The sequence below is a fragment of the Theropithecus gelada genome, chromosome 6 (genome assembly GCF_003255815.1).
Source record: "Theropithecus gelada isolate Dixy chromosome 6, Tgel_1.0, whole genome shotgun sequence".
NCBI lineage: Eukaryota > Metazoa > Chordata > Mammalia > Primates > Cercopithecidae > Theropithecus > Theropithecus gelada.
The window spans coordinates 31,154,129-31,177,578 of NC_037673.1; the positions used below are offsets into that span (position 1 = coordinate 31,154,129).

At 38.2% G+C, this 23,450-nt stretch overlaps 1 protein-coding gene across 3 annotated transcripts in view; it reads left to right on the top strand.

Moving 5' to 3' along the window:
- CDH6 (cadherin 6) overlaps positions 1-23,450 on the top strand; it is a 137,182-nt gene that overhangs the window by 64,327 nt on the left and 49,405 nt on the right. For 2 of the 3 annotated variants that reach the window (XM_025389144.1, XM_025389147.1), the window contains exon 2: positions 7,621-7,976. In XM_025389144.1, coding sequence (XP_025244929.1) covers positions 7,749-7,976 — 228 coding nt within the window. In that variant the 5' untranslated portion in view covers positions 7,621-7,748. Of the gene's footprint in view, positions 1-7,432; positions 7,977-23,450 lie in introns of those variants that run through there. The other variant, XM_025389145.1, reaches the window with a different exon arrangement.

Here is a 23,450-nt window from a genome sequence, read left to right on the forward strand (position 1 = left end):
CAATTTAATCAAGTTAAATCTGTTTTGGACTTCCCATCCTCACTAAGATACCTTCCTTTCCTGCAGGCCCATAGCTGCCAGCCAATACTCTCTGGCTGCCCTTTCACTGAGCTGTTAAAAGAGCCAGCTCATTGAAATCATCCACGCTAATTTGTAAGAGGGTTTTGACATCTCCCGGTCTTGTTTAAGCTTCATTGTCTTCATGGCCATGTGTCTAAAAGAATTAATGTAGCTGCCAGAGAACCTAACATATAAGCAGAGAATAATATGAAACCCAGTCTTTCCTACAATTCTGCAACCTAAACCTATAGTTTGTTACAGAAATGTTTAAAATTCATACCACGAAGAGCTAATTAAAAGTATAAAAATGCTTTCTCTTCTTTGTTTGCATGAGTAAATCTTTTGGGAAAATATGGGGTCCACATGCCCAAAGGGCCCTCAAAAGCCAGGCAAGGTGCTTAAAGGAATGAAGCAAGCAGGTCTAGGAAAACCCCAGTGGAAGGGAGATGGCAAATGGCATTTGAACACAAGGCCGCAGCAGGGGAGTACAGGAAGGACAGTGGGGACCGTGGCAGCCCGGGAAGCCCTTGCACTGCTGTGGGAGCACCTCCCTCCACTCCAGAAATAAAGGCCACCAGAACTTACGAGGTTTCAAGTTAATCCACAAATGAGGATCTACTGATTAGTTGAAGAACAGCAACTAACTTAAGTTTCTTAATTGTAGAATAAAAGGCATAACAAAAAAATGCACAAGAGGCAACATGTGGCCCTAGGATGGCCTGTGTGTGTCCTCTGCTAAGATCTTTGGCAGTTTAAGTAGTTGTAGCCATCTTAATGTTCATAAGTAAGACCTCACATGAACTCATTCATTTTTATCCTCACAGCTATCTTATGAGGTAGGTACTATTAATATCATCCCATTTTATAGATAAAGAAATTGAGACACAAATTGGTCCCCTCTTTGTCCAGCCAGCGTTGTGCGGAGCTGAGATTCTCACCTTGACATGTGGCGTGCCAGAGTCTGCTCTTCATCATATTGTCATATTTAAATAGATTAGTAGTTCTCACAATTAAAGAGTTTGGACTTTTCCCTGACATGTGGTAAAAGAACTTTGTCTTTGTGCTCTGATTTAAGTTTTGATCTATTTTGTTTTTTGTTCCAAGTGAGTATTTCACTTCAGCCCTCCACTACATATAAAATGCCATTTTATGTGCTGTAACACATTGGATTTTATCTTTATTAATGCAATGTGTGGAATATGATTTCAGAACAAGGGCAATGCTGTTAAAATCGCTTCATCTGGAAATACATCAGTTTGCAAACAGATTGACATATTATCCACAAATATAAACATTTACAAAAAAATATATCAGGCATCATTTGATGACTCTTGCCATAATGATTCATTGGCACAAGAGAAGTGCTTTGTGGTGAGAGGTGCCAAAGCTGTTTGACACATTTCAGTGGAGTTCATTACACACACGAAACAGAACCAATTTTACTCAACAGTGACTTTGACATTTACAGAAAAATGAAATGGAGGTTTAGAAATGAAGACTTCATGTGAAATCCCTACCAAAACTTTTAAATTGGTTCTATCCTTATGTTACCACTTCTAGAAGATCGGCCATGTTCTACAGACACATTTTTATTCATAGCAGGTGGCCACCTATTCAAAACAAAGTTTCTTGGGTTATCGGGAAATTGATCTTGAGCAAGATTAATTGGCTGTAAAACCCTTCTCTCAGAATAAATATCATATTTTTTTAAGATTTACTTGTAGGAAGACATGTTTCCCTTTGGCTGCACTCTGTTTAATTCATCTTCCTTATTTTTTCCAATTCTGTTTCCTTAATTTTCGAGGCTTCCATGGATTAAGTACCATCTTCATCCTCATTGCCCACAAAGACAGGGCAGGACTCTTGAGATTTCAGGCTCAGAGTTGTGATGCAGTAAGAGAGATGTTAAAAAGTCATAAATAACCAGCTGTTTTCTACTTCCTCAATGATATAATGCAAGAAAGTGTACCAAAAAGTAATAAGGTATTTATGATGCTTATGCTAAAAAGACTTCTATATTTATGCCTTACGAAGAGTTAAGTGTAGATCATCCAGTGGGGTAGGATGACCTAAGTATAGACCATAATTACAGAAATGTAAAGTACTATGCTACAGTATGTGTATGCAACACCATTTATCTGAAGAAACAATTCATAATAGGTTGTAAAACATTCTCTTACTATGGTAACTGGTTAAAGTATATTAATAACGTTGCTTTACTGAATGCTTGCTGTGCTTTCAATGCCAAAGTTAAGGCTCCGCATAACAAAGTACAAACGTGCTTGGTTTAATTTGTAAGTTTAGATAACATTACAGTAATATTGCACTGATTAGAATTAATCAACAACACCAGAACAAATCTATGTCAAGTCTGAATTTTAAAACTTGAACGTAATTATATTGCTTTCAAACCTGTCTTATATTTATTTAGTCTGCAAATAGTGTAATAAAATCAGTATCTCAAAACCAGATAATACATTTGAGTCATTCAAACTGTTATCAAACATGTCACTGAAGAAGCAATTCAATCAATAAAAAAATTTCTAATTAGCATATTAATTATTTGTGAATAAAAGGTGATTCCAAAGTACACGAGGGAACTTGAGGACATATTAGTTTGTCTTCTCATTCTATATATCCCTATGAAATATTTTTGCACTATTAATTTCCAATAATCTAGGGGAAAAGATTTTGCTAATTAAAAGAAAACGTCAGCCCAGCCTTTGCATTAATTATCACATATTCTATCTTGATAGGACTTAAATTAATGAGGCCCAGGTTCCTCCAAAATGGCACGTATTAAATAAAATCTGGACTTGACCGTGCATTCTTGTGGATATTGAAGTACATATGCATATTGGCTGCCAGGCAAATAAATTTTCAAAGTATGCAATTACCAAAGCTATGTGGGCCTTGCCCTGCTATCCATGAGCATCTCAATTACCTTCTAGTCATCAATGAAATAGGGTTCTGCAAAGATTCAAACTAGTTTTCTTGACCACCAACCACTTGTGCATATCAAATTTCCGAGCATACAAATGATTCCTTATAGAAAATAGAAAGTTCTCACAAAAAACTAAGATCCCAACAAAAAGGAAAGAAGAGACACAGTCTATTAAGTAGCCTTTTACATCCACTGCTAAAGTGTCATTAGACTGTAATTAGGTAGTTCACGTTTTATTTTTATAGAGTTGTTCATGTTTCTAATTGATTGGCTCCTAATGCTAAGAGGGAATGGAGGGCAGGGTGAGGGCAGCAAAAAGGTACAACATCTATTTTGTTTTGCTTTTCCCCCCTCCCACCATCTAGTTCAGGTATTTTGTGACTGAATACCCTGCCTTCTATTTTAAGTTCAGTATCTGAGCATGCCCTTACTTCTTTCCCCTTTCCATTTACTTCCTGACATCTACAAAATGAGCCACCACATCTGACTGCCACTTACCACATGGTTCCCCTCTACTTTGCCTGCTACTGAGCCATTGTCTTCCTTTGCTTGAACATCTGACGGTTCTGCACAGTAAGAATCCTGTTTTTTGCATTTAGGGGCATACTTGCAGCACACTAATTGTTTTCCCATTTACTGTCTTTTAGGTTAAGTAAAATCTAAAATTTGGAATTGTTTTAGTTCCTTTTCTATTGCTTATAACAGAATACCTGAAACTGGATAATTTATAAAGAAAAGGATTTTATTTAAAGTTATGGAGGCTAAGTGCAAGGTCGAGGTGCCACATCTGGTGAGGACTTTGCAGTGTCACATGGTAAGGGGGGCTCAGCATGCTAACATGTGATCCAGGTCTTTTTTTTTTTTTTTCTTTTTTTTTTTTCCAGACAGAGTTTTGCTCTTGTCGCCCAGGCTGGAGTGCAATGGCATGATCACGGCTCACTGCAACCTCCGCCTCCTGGGTTCAAGCAATTTTCCTGCCTCAGCCTCCTGAGTAGCTGGGATTACAGGCACCAGCCACCATGCCCAGCTAATGTTTTTTTTTGTTTTTTGTTTTTTTTTGGTAGAGATAGGGTTTCACCATGTAGGCCAGGCTGGTCTCAAATTCCTGACCTCAGGTGATCCACTTGCCTCGGCCTCCCAAAGTGCTGGAATTACAGGCGTGGGCCACCACACTTGGCCTCTCTTCCTCTTCTTATAGAGCCACCAGTCCCACTCTCATGATAACTGATTGATCCACAGATTAATCCATTCATGAGGGCAGAAAGAACCCTCACAATCCAATCATGTCTTAAAATCCCCACCTTTTGATACTGCCACATGAGGAATTAAATTTCAACATGAGCTTTGGAGGGGGCAGATATTCAAACCACAGCAGATATCATTCATTTTAACTTATCAAATTCTTTTCTGATATAACAGTAGAATAGTATCAGTATGTTAATTACCAGTCCCATTTTTATAGGGGCAAAATTACTGAGTGAAAGCTAGTTCCGATTTTCTTTCACCTGAATAAAGACGACTTTTAAAACCTTAATGTAATAAAATGGAAAGAAGAAAATATAGATTCTATGAATGAGTCCACCCTCCAGTGAACTTTCTTTTTGGCCCATATTCTTCTCCTTCATGCAAACAGTGGTGACAAGGCACACAGTGTCTCTGCCTTCCCTGTTTCTATACCACTACTGTTAAATGCTGAATTGAAGTCCACATGAAAGAAAACAATGAGTATATAAATTACTATAGATTTTTCAAGTGCTTCTATTATTTAATTCTAAGAAAATTTTGACTTGCTTGGAGATGTTTTCTGATCAATAAACTATCTTCTGCAGATGTTTGCAATGTGTTGTAGATGGATTCTATACATGCAATACAAATGAGAATAACAAGAATAATTCGTGATTAGAATACCTAATACTTATTAATACCTTACCAAATGCCAGGCACTGTTCTAAATGGTTCACATGTAATGCCTCATTTAATCCTTATAACACCCTATGAAGAGGATAGTATCATTACCCCATTTACAGAATAAAGAAACTGAGGTAGATTGAGATTAAACCATTTTTTCAGGTTCACAGAGACTAATGTTGCAGACCCTAGCACTGATGATCATAACCACTATGCAATCCTGCCTATTAAGAAATATGAAATGAGAATTGCTACGTTATATATTCAACAGTTTAAAGGGGTTTTTTAAAAAAACTATAGAATTTCACAGATAAATCTCTCTCTCTAAAAAACTAACATCAAATATGAGTTTGAGCATATTGATCATAGTAATTCAATTACATATATTAAGTTTTTAACAAGGATGCACCCTATCAAGTTGATACAAAAAGAGCTGGGTTGTACCAAAGTTAGATGTTGTAGCCTACTTGGAAATACTACTTAAATTTTTATCACTTAAAAGCTCATTACCAACTAAGAAAAAAATGAAATACTTGACATTTTGGTATCTGTGATATTAAAAAGAACTAATATTTAATATTCAAGTGGCAACAGCTTGTAGAGTTTGCACACAACACCCACAGGGATCGATTTTTCTCTAAAACGGCCTTCAGGAGTCTGCCTTTTAAACAGCTGACACCTCCTTTCTCCATATCCCTCTTTCCTGCCAGCACCATGGGGTGCTCGTGGAGTGCAGCAGCAGATGTGTAATTCTTCACTGCAGGATTTGTCTTTGCAAATAATGGAGAATGAGGGAAATTAAGAAAAATGTAATTTCCACAGAATCAACCTCAGTGTAATCTCGGCTACTAAAAATGAATAGATGTCTTTAGAGGGCTTTTCTCCATATGCACTCTCCGTCCCCTTTATCTACCATCTATGAGGAGAGAGAAGAATCATTTATACCTAATTGATCGTCAGTCATTCCACACCTGTACCAAGGCTGCATTATGACAAGTATACTGTTGCCTGGCATTTTTCCAGTATGGCTAATTGTCGCAGTACTAATTTACTTACCTGTGGAATTTTCAACTTCCCCAGCCTGCTGTCAAGAAGATGCATAATAATGGAATAAAGGATTTAAAATGCCGAATATTATAAATTATTTCACTTATCTTTCAACAGAAGGCTTTGACTAAGCCACATATTAGGTGGCTATAATTACTCATTGGTGGAGTAAAAAACAAACAAAAACCTGTCACATATACGTTTACCTGGTAGAATGACAAGAATCAAGTGAACCAATCTTTTCTGATGTAGAGAAAAAAATACCAATCAGATTACCTAAAACATGTTCTTGATCTGCATGGTTTAGAGTAAATGTACCAGTTCAATTACTATTACGTTCCGCATTACAAAACACTTCCTTTCTGTTGTTGTTGTTGTTAGCATATTTAAGAATGTTTTTTCTAGATCAGATAGTAAGACAAATGAGTAATTTACTGTTTTTTCTCCAAAAAAAGGTGGAAAAATTTCTAAAGGAGATATAGGCATATATGACTTTAATTGCATAAACTAGTAAACTAATTTGGGACATCTATACCAAGCAAATCTGGTCACCAGGATTTTTTTTTATGGTAGATTGTGTTTTTGAAAATTAATATTTCCCACGGAAAGCTATCACCCACAAGTATAATAACTGACATTTTTGTTACAGTTTGTTACAGTTCTTACAGTTGATGGCCCTCACTGTGGTACTTAGATATGTTTGATACATCTGTGAAAATTACCTAGCAACTGTGCAACTGTAATTTTTGTTATAACAAATGTAATTGTAATTTTACCAGTTTTAACAAATATGCCTGATTGTTTATGATAAAGGCAAAAATTTAGAGGTAAGGTTTAGGATTTCCTAAGGAAATTTGAATAGAATTGCTCATTTAATTCTTACAGTCTATTAAATACAAATTCTATAGGTTGCTTACTCACCCATCCTATAGTATTATTAGGTCCTCTAAGGAAAAAAAAAAAAAGTTTTCTGGACAAGTTTGGGAAATGCTGGATTAAATATGTGTAGGCTTATCTTTATTGTTGCAAAATATCACTTTAGAAACTTTATTTCAGGCACTTTGATATGCTAATCTGCACTCGGAAGAGAAGGTGTATGGTCTTTTCCAGCCTTATTTGACCCAAAGGTCCTATCACAGCTCATCTCCGAAGCCAAGAGTCTGCAGAGCTGGCTCTGCCTGACTCACGCCTGGCACATCTCAGGGATTCAATACATTTTAGCGAAATTTCAACATTATCCATTTTCAATTGAATTCAAATGGTCTGTGATATTCTTTGCCTTAGACTTGTTCATGAGGATAAATATGCAAATAGAATCAGAAACACAAACTCATTTTTTCTACCAGATCTCAGCCCACATATTCCAAGGTAAAAGAGTAGCGCAATAATCCATTCTGGCACATTGACCTATAGCAACACTATTCCTTAAAATAGGATTTTTAAGCGGTAGAAAAGGAGAAAGAAAACAACAGCTTCCTACCCAGCACATGCCTTCCATTTAGCATGTCTGGAAGATCGTCTCCTTCATTTCCAAATTGATAGCCAACTTTTTTTGTTGTTTTGCTATTCAAATTTCTGTCCTCTTTTTTTCCAGCCTATTTGCTCTAACACTGAATTTTAAGCATCTCTAAAAATGCTTGATATGTTATTATTCTTTCCAGATATCCTCTGAGAGCCAAGCAAAGAACATTAACGAAGGAAGGAGGAATGAGGCTGGATACGGTGCAGTGAAAAAGGCACTTCCAAGAGAGGGGCACTCACTACCCAGAGACGCGACGGTGCCATCAGCATGAGAACTTACCGCTACTTCTTGCTGCTCTTTTGGGTGGGCCAGCCCTACCCAACCCTCTCAACTCCACTATCTAAGAGGACTAGTGGTTTCCCAGCAAAGAAAAGGGCCCTGGAGCTCTCTGGAAACAGCAAAAATGAGCTGAACCGTTCAAAAAGGAGCTGGATGTGGAATCAGTTCTTTCTCCTGGAGGAATACACAGGATCGGATTATCAGTATGTGGGCAAGGTAGGATTCCTTTGAGTGCTTTGACATTCTGAGTTTAAAAGCCCGAAGAAGTTACTTCTAATATATAGACGGGGAGGATGTGAACTATTCCCCAATATAGTAAGAATTGTTGCTTATCTGGTTAAGACTTTTTTTTTTTTTTCACTTGAGTAGTTTCGGAAAGAAGACTGTAGCAAAAAGCTGAGAAATGTTAGCCCTGCAACAAAGAGAGAGAAAATGCTCCAGTTGAAAGTGAAACACCCACAACCAACCGCATAAGATTATCATAAATCCTTTAATTTTTACTGTAGCTTAAAAAATGTGGTCTGGCTATTCTATAAAGTCGAGTGTCTTAAAAATAGGAATGGAGAGATTAAGCTGTAAGTAAAGGAAGGCTCCTTTTTCTCTCATTCTAAAAGCAAATATTCTGAGCTATAGTCCTTTGGCCAAGTTCAAATTAACTACTTCTTAACTCTGCTACCTATAGCACCATCATTCTCTGGCCAAATGGAGCCCTTGGCTGTGGAAACCCACCACTGCCTTAGATTTGGCAGCTTCTGCTGCTGCTACTGTTTAGTCTTATCTCAAATAGTTGGCCAAAAAACAGGTATTTCAAAATCTTGTGATTTAACTGTGGCAAAATTTGTAAAAGAGAAAAATGCTTATGTAAAAGTACTCTTTCCAAATATCATCTGACCATTTTATTGACTCCAGAAAGTAAAGTGAGGAGGCATCGCTTATTATAGCCCTCACAGATTACTGGAGCTGAGTCAGGGAAACAGCTTGGTGAGCCTGTCATCATGAGTTTCGTTGGAATTTTATCATCGGCTCCCTCCTTGTTGCAGAATATCTGCATACTGAAAAGATGTCAAAGAAAAAACAGGGCTACAGGCTTGTGCTTTGTAGGTTCCATGCCTCATAAGGTAATATTGATTTTTTTAAAAATCATTGTCACATATCCCTTCCTAAACAAACTGATAATGAACATAAATAGATACATGAGAAAAGGCATTCATTTATGATTACAGCTATGATTTTAAGACATCTATATTAGGTTATCATGCAAAAAACATACATTCTGCAGATTCCAAAGGCTGCATGTTCACACTTCAATCTGTGATCAAATATCCCTGAATAACAATATGTAAATATTCTCTTTAAGTATTTACCACCATAAATGAAGGGAAGCCATCCATGGCTTGGGCTGACGTAACCAGGAAGTATTCCAATGATGTGAATTATTAATGTGGAATAACGTGAGAGAGGAAGCATTCGGTGAAGGGGTGAACATCAACACAGATCCCCAAGGATCTAGCCATGTATTTGCTGTGAAATTCACACTCTGTGTGACTACTAAAGACAGTTCAGCTACTTGTACTTCACTCCATTTCCTTTGTGAAATTTGAAGAGAACTAGGTGAATCAGGTGATGGTTGTAAAAAATAATCATCATCTTAAAATCTTTAAAGCACTTTTTACAACACAAATAGCATTGTTGCCATAGAAGATTAAGTTTTAAAAAGTGCTTTATCTAAGTGATGGTTCCCCTTTTTCCTTTCCAGTTTTCCTCTCCAATTGTGATGCCATTTTACACCTATAATGCCACATATTCTTTAAAAAAAGTGGGGGTGGGGGTGTTGAGGCAGGTTATTTCAGGATACTACAGACAGCAGTGGCTAAACCCACGTAAGAATCAGTTTTACAATTATAATTATGAGAAGTAATAGTGCCATGGGGAAAAGTTACAAGCTGTGGACTCGAGCAGATCCGAGAATGCGTCACTGTGCTGCCAGTTGCCAATTATGTGACCCAGGACAGGTTGTTCACCTTTCTGGGCTTTCATTTATTCGTCCGGAAAGTGCATGCAGCAATACCTACCTGGTGGAGTTGCAGTAAAGTGATACAGGCACTAGTGGCAGGGACAGAGTAGGGGCATAAAGAAGTTACTATTATTGGTAAAAATCCATCGTACATGTTCTATTAAATCCATGTGTAACACATTGAAGTGGCATATTGACTTTCATATCACTGCAGAAGTAAAATGAGGTAATTAACAAAGCTCGGTGGAAAATACAGAGAATCATGGCAAAATCTCTTCACAACCACAGCTTTGACTGGATTAGGTGGATTTGGATACTTTATTGGCAACTAGATAAATTTCCCTCCCTCCTCATCACCTGTCCTTCCCTGCTGCCCCTCCTTCTTCTCCTTGTAGTTATAACACGTGAGATATTTGCTGGAAAAAAAAATCAAGGGCAACAACTGAAGTTGTCAAAGTTGCCGCCATGGCTGTATCAGACATGTGTTAGAGGTGGTTTTGAACTGTTGATATGACATTTTCTCAAATTCCTCTTTGCAGTTATATGATATCAACAGATCAAACAATTAGACGAGTATTTTTTACCACAATTAAAAATAATAGAAAAAAAATACATTTTTAAAAAAGATAAAGGAGAGAGTTGCCCCTCATTTGTGGCCACAAGTTAGTCCACCTTTAATTTACCTGGAATAAAAGATACACCCGATGCCATTATCCTGCTCCACTAGGTCAGCAAGCTCTTGGCAGGAAAAAAATGATTAGACCAGAGCCGAGGTTCCAAAACTTTCTTGGTTCACAGAGCCCTTTTTCACAGAGCCCTTAGGCTCAAAGAAATACCTTATAGTGCCATGTATTAAATACTTAGACTCAAACAACTTAATAAGAATTTTTGCTTTAACAACTGAATAATTATTTGAAAAAACACACATAAATGGATTAAAAAAATTTATTTCACTCTTAACCACAGTTACAAATGGTATGTGTGCATCTCTTGAGCATGGCACAATTTTTCAATCAGATTGGACACAGCCCTCTCATTTCCTTTTCCACCTTGATTTTTGCACTGTAATTGCTTTCTATTACAGCCACTATGGAAAACCCAGCTTTATAAATATAAATCATTGAAAGGAATGCAGCACCACCTACTGTTGAGACTGTGAACTACCTTGAGCGAGTAATTCGCAAGGGGTCTGGAGAGGTCACGTGCTGCTGAATTTCCCTCCTTTTCCCTCCTTTTTTTTTTTTATTTTTTATTTTTCTTCTTGTTTGAACTGTGGTCTTGCTCTGTCACCCAGGTTTAAGTTCAGCAGCGCAATCTCCGCTTACTGTAGTCTTGGCTTCCTGGGCTCAAGCTGTCCTCCCGCCCCAGCCTCCCAACTAACTGAGACTACAGGCATGAACCACCGCACCAGGCTATCCCTCCAAATTTAAAAATATTTCCTGGTCAGCTCCCTCCTGCAACCCAGGTTGCCTCAGTGCATACTCTGGGAACCATTAGAATAGTTAGGATGACATATAAAGGTGTACCAAGGCTAATAGAACCTTTAATCATGCTATTTAAGCAGACTACTACTAAATAAAAATCACTCCGAGCCCATCGTGGGTGCCTAACACTCAAAGGATCTATCTGTATGTGGAAGGATAGAAGCATTAACTGAGGAAAAGTAATACTGTTGAGAAAATAAAACTTAACATAGAAGAAATGTTTACATTATAAACATCTGTTTGTCTTTGTGTTGATTCGAAATTATGATGACGCAAATTAATTTGTGGTAAGTCGTCATGAGGATGGTGGAGTGAGGAAAATGAGAATCAGTGAGGGAAACAAAGGGCTTTCAGGTGTAGAAGGGAAAAAAAAAAAAAGAGAGGGTCATGGCTGGCGGTGGGCGTCACAGCAGCCAAAGAGGAGTCCAGGGGCTAGAGTGGCAATGACGAGAATAGACAAGATGGTGCTTTACAACTGAAGCACAAGCAACTGCAGCGAGACGTTGCTGCTCCATCTTAACCTTGCTCAACCTTCCACTGCGTTCTGTTGCCAGTGAGATGAATGCAGAGACACGGACAAGACAAGGTGGGGAGGAATAGTGGAGAAAGCCCATTATAGCTGAAATATTGACAAAACAAATTCTGATTTACGAGAAAATGTCAACTTCCACTCACTTAAAATGGTGCTGGCAGGGAGAGGTAACAGGATAGGAGGAAATAAATGGTCCTGTATTGAGTAAGTTTCTGAGTTTGTGAGTTTCAGATATAAAACCGGGATGTGATTGTTTTCTAAACTGCATCTCCATTTGGGGGCTGCTTGGAGCTGCTTTAGCTTGAGTGGCATCTGCGTCACCTGGGAACTTGTTAGGAATGCAGAGTCTCAGGCCCCAGCTCCAATCTGAGTGAATCAGAAATCTGCATTTTAACAAGATCCCCAGGTGAATCGTATGCATGTTAAAATTTGAGAAGTGCTGCTTTTAAAAATGCCTTCCCTGGGTCTCACCTCCCCAGACATTCTGATTTAGTTGGTTTTTAATTATTTATGATTCTAACATGTTGCCAAATTTGGGAACCACTGTCCTAGGAGGATCTTACTGCCAATCGTGATAACAAAATGTAGCAAGTTCAGTGATAAATTGGGCATCCACAAAGTGTTATCAAAATAAAAAGGAGAAGAGCCAACCGGGCTCTGGGGCTCAGCAGAGCTTCCTAGGTGTTTGAACCCCATCTACAGACAGAGCAAGTGTTAGCTTATACCGCAGAGGGAGAATTGCCAGGACCTCCCAATTAATCGGATGGAGAAGCCAAAGGTCTGAAAGCTGGAGTTCAAAGGGTCAGAGATTTAGAGATTGAACAACCAGCAGAGTAAAAGAGTCCTCACACTGACACAGAAAACACAAAGAGGTACATATTTTCTTGTCATGGGCTAAAGAAAAGAGTGTTTTATTTTTGTACAAAATCCACTTCGGTTATCTTTGGCTTATGTAAACTTAATATAGTAGAAAAATGGAGGGAAGCCTTATCATTCCACATTTTCAGAGATCCCTGTAACTCTGTAGCCTGTTTTCTGTAATGTAGCAATTTCCTGGCGATGATTGGTAGATAGTCTACCAATCATCTTGGTAGATAGTCTACCAAGTAGATTGGTAGATAGTCTACCATTCTTATGGAAAACCATCATTTCCATAAGAAAAAAAGAGCACAGGTAGATGTAGATACAGATTAGATTTTGAAGACACAGGCATTCATTAATACAAAGATGAATTTACTTAAAATACCAGAATTATGCCGAACTTTAGGCAGAAGATTTGCACAGTGCCATTCAACAGCTACAGCAACACTTAATTCCCGTCTGCTCCATTTTATCTTCCACAATGTTCCTTAACTCCTCCTTCCACACAATGTATACATAAGACCCGCCTCCACTAAAGCATTCGAGGTGTTTCTATTTTTAGTAACATGCCAGGAGATCTGTTTTTATGGAATATAATGAACTGTATACTTTCACAGGCATTTTCTGATGGAAGTTGGTGATGGTTTTGGGGGGACAGTGTAATCCTTGTGCCAGTGAGAGGGTCCCTGAGCCCCCTCTGCTGATTGATAATGCTTTCCCGGGTAAGGAGTGATCCTAGTGTTCTCTGCCTTCTTTGCTTACCCCATACATCTTCCATTGCCGGGCGCGGTGGCTCACGCCTGTAATCCCAGCACTTTGGGAGGCCGAGGCGGGCGGATCACAAGGTCAGGAGATCGAGACTACGGTGAAACCCCGTCTCTACTAAAAATACAAAAAATTAGCTGGGCGCGGTGGCGGGCGCCTGTAGTCCCAGCTACTCAGGAGGCTGAGGCAGGAGAATGGCGTGAACCCGGGAGACGGAGCTTGCAGTGAGCCGAGATCGCGCCACTGCACTCCAGCCTGGGCGACAGCGTGAGACTCCGTCTCAAAAAAACAAAAAAACAAAAAAAATTGATAGCCTGTATTTTTTTAAATATTATGAAAATGTGGGTTCTATTTGAAGCTCTAACATATAGGCTTTCCAATATGCCTTTATCCTCAGTCTTTAAAATTAATGTCTACCCAATTCAGTGAAGCCACTCTTCTCAAGATAATTAGACAGTAATGTTTTAACAGACCGTAAAAATAAAAGTTGTCAGCCATACACACCTTTAAAATTAGAAATGAGCAATTATTTGTTACTATAATTACATGATCCAAATTAGTAAACATGAAGCAATATTTTATCCATTCTGAAAGGTTAAAAGATGCCATCGTTGAAATGTTGCTTTTTTTAATTCTTACACTAATTTGTTTTTTCCTAAAAAGAGCATAAGCTGAAGAGTAGAAACCTCCTGGCACTAATTCCGTGCGTGATTCAGCGAGTCTCTGAACCACTTGTTGCTTCAAATAGCAATGTCAGATGAAAGCATCGTCATAGCTGATATTTTCTGAGCACTACTTTGTTCTAAACCCTGTCTGGGCGCTTCAAATGGGTTATCTCATTGGATTCTCGCAGCAACCCTAATGCATGGATACTGTTTCCATCCCTGTGTTACAGATGAGTAAATTAAGGCTCAGAGCAGTCAAGTATTTCAGGCCATTGTCTCACATTGCTAAGACCCCGACAGACGATACTGTCTGGCCACCTAGCTACTCAGTTATATACCCTCCCCTGTATGTCCACTTTACAAAGCCATTTTGAAGCACAAGTAGAAAAAAAAAAAACAAACCCGGAACATGCGTTGGTGTTCAATGATTGCATTCTACGCAATACCACAAAAACTTACTGAGAATGTATTGTGTGAAACCCAAAGGTAGAGAGAAAAAAATTTTTTTAAGGCGACTTTTAAAGAGCTGCACGAATATGTTTGCATTATTGTTATGCACATTCCTTTTACTTTTTAATTTCCAGAACACATTAGTGGTATTCAAAATAGTTACATGTGAGCATTTTAAAAGGAGATACACAATTAGTGATCTTTCTGGTCACTGTGATTTTTTTTTTTAAGTGTCTCTTTCTTTCCCTTGATAACCCTCTCTAAACTTCTGTTCTGGTTCAATGACCTGCAATAATCTTTTCTCCCTGAATCAGGGCAAGTGCCTTTGGGCATATCTCTCTTCTTCTTCATTTAAATTTAATGCTCAGCCATTTAACTAACATTTTTATAGTTCTATGAGTTCGCATATTTAAGAGAAAGTGCATGCACACACTTGCCCATTGGATATACTTCTTAGAAAATATTTCTAGAAGTAACTTCTCAACAGCCGTTATTGGAAATAATCCTCATTTGTTTCCACTGAAAGTGAAACCAACTGGTTTCACTTTCTTAATGACAAAAGTTTCAATTTGCTATTTGATACTAAGAAAACGAATGTCTTGTATAGCAGCACTTTTCTGGCTCTTAAACTTCCCTCTGTGCACAGCTCATGTGGAAAGCAGAAAAGTTAAAATGTCTGGCCTTGGTCACAAACCCAAGGCAACTCTTACCTTGGCCAACCGCACAGCAGAGTAATAGAGAAAGCCTCACAAGGAGCCAATCCCAGATCCTCCACCTTCCATTTCATCATGCCGGTGGAATCCTAGAGCCTCCTGCTTGAATTCAATTTGTTGAACAAAATGGAGGGCTAGAGCTGGGCGTGTGGCTTAGGCCTGTAATCCCAGCACTTTGGGAGGCCGAGGCAGGCATATCACTTCAGGTCAGGAATTCGAGACCAGCCTGGGCAACATGGCAAAACCCCATCTCTACTAAAAATAAAAAAATTAGCCGGGCGTGGTAGCGCATGCCTGTAATTCCAGCTGCTCAGGAGACTGAGGCATGAGAATCGCTTGAACCTGGGAGGCGAAGGTTGCAGTGAGCGGAGACTGCGCCTGCACTCCCAGCCTGGACAAGAGAATGAGACTCTGTCTCAAAAAAATAAACAAACAAACAAACAAGGAATCAAGTAAAGAGTGAAGGGTTTACATCCTTTTTGTTCCCACTGTAGCTGTTACTTCCACACCCCAACAAGTTAAACAGAGGGTAGAAGTTGTTGCAAGGTTAGAGAGGCTCCCGTGCTCATTATGGACACAGCCCTTTACATCTCTTCCATAGGCATTTTTAAGTATTTCTTTATTGATCAGCATAACTTGTTCGTAGTATTAGTAAACCAAGTAAATACTGATTGCACCAGAGTTCATTTTTTTTGTCATAATATGTGTCTGTAGTAGCAGATGGGAATATAAATAAGCTGAATGCCAACATCCTACTTTACATTTCTTTTCAAATCAAGATCTCTAATTGTTTTCAACATCATTTTAGATTCAGAGTACATGTGCAGGTTTGTTGGTTATATTCCGTGAAGCGAGGTTTGGGGTACAGCTGATCCCACCACCTAGGTACTGAGCATAGTACTCTACAGTAAGTTTTTCCACTTCTGCCCCTCTCCCTCCCACCTCCCTCCCCACTCTAGTAGTCCCCAGTGCCTACTGTTGCCATCCTTACGTCCATGAGTACCCAATGTTTAGCTCCCACTTATAAGTGAGATCATGCCATATTTGGTTTCTATTCTTGTGTTAATTCACTTAGGATCATGGCCTCCAGCTACATCCATGTTGTTGCAAAGGACATGATTTCATTGTTTTTTATGGTTGCATAGTATTCCACGATGTATACATACCACATTTTCTTTATCCAGTCTACCATTGATGGGCACCTAGGTTGATTCCATGTCTTTACTGTTGTGAATAATGCTGCACTGAACATGTGAGTCCGTGTCTCTTTTTGGTAGAACAAAAATCCCTAACTTTAATTGTGACTAAACTTTATTTCAAAAATCAGATAATAAATTCCTGACATATTGTAATCAAGCATCAACAGATTCCTAAACCACTGGTATTTTTCATTTACATTGATATGAAAAGCCAAGAATACATTGTAACCAGAATTATACATTTAACTTTTAGAGGCCTCAACCTCTCTAGCCAAATTTAAAAATGGCTTCCTTATGTTCCACCCACATTTACCAAAAATAAACAGACGTTTGGGAGGGGTCCTCCCTTTGATAGGCTTCATCAAATTAGGAGATTATGTTTAGATGTCAATGTGCCATTGCAACCTGGAGGGGGCAACTCTGTGTGTGTGTTGGTGTAGGCTGCTGGGAGCAAATTCCTATCTTCCTACAAGCTTTTATTTTGCCAGTTACCAAGATGACAACAAAATATAACCATCATGAACATGCTAAATATATCAGTGTTCTTTGCAAACCTTTCTTTCCATTTAGAATTGAAGGTAGATCAAAAAGAAGTACAGAATTCCCCACAAGAAAATTAGAGCTTTTTTATCACAATTATCAATACATATGTAAAAGTAATGGGTATCCTCAAAGGCCCATGTAAGGAGTCAAATTTGAAATTACACGACCTGGAATAAGAAGAGAAGAAGCATGCCAAAATATTTCCCAGGGAAAGCATTTATAGTTTCTTCCAGTTTTTTTTTTTTTTTTTCCACAGAGAATATATATGCACAAAAAAGAGAGGCATTTTAAAAGATTAAATATATACATGTGAGAAAAATATGAATAAATATTTTAGGTGAGTTGGTGTGTTTCAAAGGACTTAAGGGCAGTGATGAGGGCATAACAAAAAGCTTGAAATATCACTCTGAATGTGGGATTTAATGCCCACTAGAGGGAATGGAGATTGCAGTTAGGAAGGTGGTTGAAGTTATCTCAGTTATGGCCTTTTTGGAATAGATTTGGAGAGAAAATGCTTTTCATTCATTCCACAATTACTCGCTAGAGAGTATAAGTCAATAGCATAGGCAGACTGTCTATGTTTCAGCCTCAGCTGCACTTCTGACTATGTGTGTAATATTAGGCAAGTAATTGAATCTCCCTGTGCCCCCTTGATTCCTTAACTGTTAAATGAAAGGAGTCATAAAATTATCGAGGTGATAATTAAATAAGTTAATACACAGAAAAGGCTTAGAACAGGGCCCGACACATCACACTTAGTAGTAAGGAACTGAAGCAAGACCCGCGTAAGGAGGGAAGGTGCCCTGCTGTGAAGGGTGCCTTCAAACAACAGGTGAAATGGAGAGAAAGAAGAGCCGAAGGTGAACAGGTGATCCCACTCATGGCCAATGTTGTGAAGCCAAGTATTATGGGTCAGAAGATGGTGCCAAAGCAGTGAAGGCAGCTGAGTCGGATGCATCAACAGCAATTCGGGGCATGAGTTTATATAAAAATATGAAGTTGCCTTTATTATTCTAACTATAAGAAAAATAATATGCACACGACACCTCACATTGTTTGAGGATCCCTGGCAACTGGTAGATTCCCCTCTATTTAAGGATATTTATCCTTTCATTTGAAATCATCATCATTTTATGGTACAGCTTGGGGTTTATAGTATTTCAATTGCCATGAATGTTATTATAGAATCTGGTTAACTCTTGTTTCTTTGTAATAAGAAAGTTTAAGATGCCCAACAATTTTTTAAATGATCTTTTCACTTGGGTTATAATAAGGTTTTAAATAGGAATTGTTATCACAGTTAAGTTAGGATTAATATCATAATCTCCTTATGTAATTGAACCAAAGTTTTATTGTGAGAAAATTGCTATTGATTTAATTACTTAATTACCCTGAATGTTTCACCTTTTTAAGAGTAGAATAATTAATTCTTTGTTTAAGGTTGAACTTTCACCTTAAATATATTGAGCAGTGTTTCAAATTGGATCCCAGACCTACTCTTTCAATTAGTACTTCAGACATTTAATGCAAACTTTGGAATACTTACATCTTTGCAAACTGCAAGACCCTAGCCTACATGTCTTACTCATCCTTATATACCCAATAGTGCCTAGCACATATTTTTGCACATAAAAACAGCCAAATACTACTTGAATTAAGCTACAGTGAGCACAAAATATTAAAAAACCACCTTGTTATCTAAAAGCTACTTTCTAGTTTTTCCAGCTTTATTGAGGTATAATTGATAAAAATTATATATATTTAGGGAGTACAATATATTTTGATATACATTGTGAAATGATTACTATCATGCTAATTAGCATATCCATCACCTCACATAGTTACCATTTGTGTGCATGTGTATTTGTGTGTGTGATGAGAACATTTAAGATCTATTCCCTTAGCCAATTTTAAGTATACAGTACAATATTAACTACAGTCACCACGTTGACATTTGATTTCTATGCCTCCCAATTGATTGATGCAATGATTTGGTATGAATATCATTGGTAGTGTTTTGTGGTATTAGCTTGACAATGGAAAATCTAATGTCTTTAAAGTTCAAGGATGTTTTAGATAGTAAACATATAAACCAAGTATATTATGAAAGTCTTTCTATGAAAACTACCTCTGGAAATTTCATATCAAAATGGCACAAACATTTTATAACACAAAAGAAGAAAACTCAAGCTTCCTTAGTGCAAAACAAAGAAACTAAAGACAACACTGTGGTGGTCCGTGCACAAACTAACAAGAAAAATAAGAAAAGACATAACAAATAATATTGTATCATGAAAGCTGGTTCCTTTGAGACATTTACAAATTAAAATCAGACATTGTTTAGTGTCTCGGTAGAAGAAAGTTTGAAACAAAATGAGAAAAAGGCAAACAGATTTGGCCAATGGAAAGCAAATTTCTTTTTCTTAAAATTGCTAGGAAGCTACATTGTACAGACAATTCAAGTGTTCAGTAAAAGAGAAATCATTTAAAACCTGAGATTGTTTATTGCAACGATTCACAAAAATATCAGCTATAGAGAGAAATGTGATAATGTAGGGACAGAAAAATTCTATATAATGACATTCTTTTAACCAACTGTATCTTTTAATCAACATATTTTGAGTTCTCACAGAAAACAATCATTTCTGGAAAATAATCTCATCTTAATGCTTTCTACTACTTGTGAGTACAAATCAGAAAAGAAGCACAAAAGAGGAAATGTAGAGAAAATCCTGCTTTAAAATACAGTTATACAAAGCTTTAGCATGCTGGATTGTTTTGTTTTGTTTTGTTTTCATAAATTGTGAAACATAAAAATCTGGCCCATTTCCTTATTACTCTGGAGCATGAGGCTTTTTGAGGGGTCAGAGGTATTAGGGGTCAGTGAGGATCAATACCCCCGCCAGGAAGCAAAGTTCCCCTTTAGGAAATAAGAAAAGCATTATACTTGACCATTGAACAACCCAAGGGTTGAGGGCACCAACCTGCACAGTTGAAAATTCTTGTATAGCTTTTGACTCCCCAAAAACTTAGCTACAAATGGCCTACCATTGACTGGAAGCCTTAACACATATTTTGTGTGTTATATTGTTATATACTGTACTTTTAAAGTAAGCTAGAGAAAAGAAAATATTGTTCAGAAAATCATGGCTGGGCACAATGGCTCATGTTTGTAATCCCAGAACTTTGGGAGGCCGAGGTAGGTGGATCACTTGAGCCCAGAAGTTCCAGACCAGCCTGGGCAACATGGCAAAACCCCATCTCTACCAAAAAAGAAAAAATTACAAAAAATTAGCCAGGCATGGTGGCATGCACTGTAGTCTCAGCTACCTGAGGTCAGAGGATCTCTTGAGACTGGGAGGTCAAGACTGCAGTGAGAAAGATCATGCCACTGCACTCTGGCCTGGGTGACAGAGTGAGACCCTGCCTCAAAAATATATTCATAATAATAAAAATACATAAGAAAATCATAAGGAAGGGAAAATATGTTTACTATTGATTAAGTGGAGGTGGATCACTTAAAGGTCTTCATCCTCATACCCTTCATGTTGGGGGAGGCTGAGGAGGAAGGAGGGGTTGGTCTTGCTGCCTCAGGGGTGACAGAGGCAGAAGACAATCTAAGTGGACCCATGCAGTTCAAATTCATGTTGTTCAAAGGCCAACTGTACTTTCTTATCCTGTTTGTGCCTTGACTATTCTGTCTATCCTCCCAACCACATATATGTTAAAAGAAAAAACAAAGGGCAGCTATTTAGCTTATATTAAAGCTATGATCTTGCTGATTACCAATCCACTTGCCTCTTAAAGGAAAATAGAGCCTTCAAGTCAAATCGAGAAAATTAAGTGACTTGGGCTAGGTTGAGTGGCGGTGCTTCATTTCATTTTACCTGCTTTTCAACAGTAGACATCGCTTCCCTGAGTTTTAAAATGATAATGTGGCCGTCAAAATCTTGACTACCACACAAACCAGCAAGTAACACTTAAAGAAGGGGAAGGTCTAGGATGGGAGAGAGAGAAAAGAGAATTCAACACAAGAGAAAGTATTCCCTGGCAGGCTACGAGTCATCACAGATTACCTTTTAGCAGAGTTTCATGGCAGAAAACTTGTAGTGAAACTAGAGAGCAATTATAATATTGTCTCGTGCTGTGTCTAGCTTTATAGCTTATAAAATGCTGTCACATGCACAAGCATTCCTCAGGTGATCCACATAACCACTCGCTAGTTGAACGTCCTCAGGTGATCCACATAACCACTGTCTAGTTGAACTTCCTCAGGTGATCTACATAACCACTCTCTAGTTGAACTTCCTCAGGTGATCCACATAACCACTCTCTAGTTGAACTTCCTCAGGTGATCCACATAACCACTCTCTAGTTGAACTTCCTCAGGTGATCCACAGAACCACTGTCTAGTTGAACTTCCTCAGAGGATCCACATAACCACTGTCTAGTTGAACATGATTCATTCCTTTTGCGTGTGAGCAAACATAGGCTCAGAGGAGTTCAGGGACCGCAGGGCTATTGCCAGCACAATACCAAAGCTGAGACTAGAGTTCAGCTTTCTTTAGGGGTTTAAGTCTGATACTCTTTCCCTATATCACATTATTAAAATATTAAAGTAGCAGAGAGTATTTCAGATATGGTGGACAAATGAAACAATGACATAAATGGGAGGGAGAGGAGCACAAAAGTTCATGCCACTGACATCGCAGTGAGGACACTTTCCCCAGCCGGGGCCATCAGATAGTATGAATTTCTGTTCACTAGTGTTCCAGTTGGTTTCTTTAACTGAAGGAGGAGGACGGGGAGAAGGAGAGCTTTTGAAATGGAGGAGGAAGAGGAGAGGAGGAGAAGAAGAAGGACAACAGAGAAACGAGAAAGGGAGCTTTCAATATGAGGAGGGAGGAGGAGAGCTTTTGAAATCTAAGCTGGTTCCCAAGCAAAAAAAAAAAAAAAAAAAAACTAATAAATGAACTCATTATCTTCTTTCCTAGAATCATTTGCCATTAATTCCCTGACAGTATGAGAGGTTATAGAATTCAATTTACTCATCATTTATTGTGCACATACAGGATGCTTGAGAGTTATAAATTTAAGTAAAAAATAGTCATTTGTCTTATAGAGATACATAGCTTTAACTTTTTAGATCCTAAGTAAAAGTCAACATAAAAGAATATAATATCCAACATATTTTTTACCTTTCAAGAAGAACACGTTTTGGAAAAAGTCCATTTGCTATTAAGGAACACATTTTTTTGAATTTCTGCCCTTTGAATTATCATATCTCAAACGCCTGCATTTTATCTATTGATATTCTCCTCCAAGGCATATGTGTCAAACAGAAAGAGAGAGAGAGGGAGAAAGAGAAAGGGGGCTGGGGGAGTGTGTGTGTGTGTGTGGGGGGGGGGTGTGTGTGTTCTTTTTTGGGATTGCTGAAGAGATTACACATAAGGCAAAAAGGTAGTATTCTAACTGGTGAGTTACGATGCCTTACTAAATCAATTTTTGACTGGGATCTGGCTCTCAACTTGATTTACCACTGGCTTTTTGAAAATGAAAATGTTAGACTAAGCAGGAGCTGAGACTAATGTCACAGTCTGCCAAGGCGAGAGGGACCTTGGACTTCAAAAGCCAAGCATAAAGCAGTAAACAATGCCTTTTTGGGGAAACAACTTTATGCAGTTAATAAACCAAAAGGCATTTGTTTAATTGACAAATCCCAAATGAACAATAACATTTATTATAGTTTGTATCATTTGTGCCAGTAGAATTTATGAATAACTTAGCCTGGGGTCTGATATAATAAATACAAGGAATACAGAAATGTTTATAATCAGTGTGGGTAGGGTTGCTTTGATGTGAATGAGAGTAGACTTTGGAGTCAGGCAGGCCTTGGTATCCTTTCTGGCTCTGCGCTTAACTTTGGATAAATTATTTAATCTCTCTGGCCTCAGTTTCCTAATCTGAAAAAATGGAGAAAATAAAAGTTGCCCCTTGGAGTCATTGTAAGAATTAATGGATGGCAACACACTAAGCATTTTTGCAGTACCTGATACACAGTAAAGCATTCAGGAAGGGTTAGTTTTCTTCCCTCCTCCACTGGGATTCTTGAAGGACCACAGGCGGTTTCAGTTCACCTTGCATTTCAGAAATATGGAGCTACTGTCTTAGTTTCTTGTTCCTGCTGTAACAAGTCACCACAGATTTGTGTCTTAACACAATACAAATTTATCATCTTATAATTCTAGAGGCCAGAAATGGGTTTCACTGGGCTTAAATCAAGGTGTCTGCAAGTATCTTTATGGAGGCTTCAGGGAAGGATCCATTTCCCATCTTTTCCAGCTTCTAGATACCACCTGAATTCTTTGGCTTCTCGGCTCATGGCGCCTTCCTCCATCTTCAAGGCCAGAAGCATAAGGGCTTCTTTTTTTTTTTTTTTTTTTTTTTTTTGAGGGGGTTTTCCT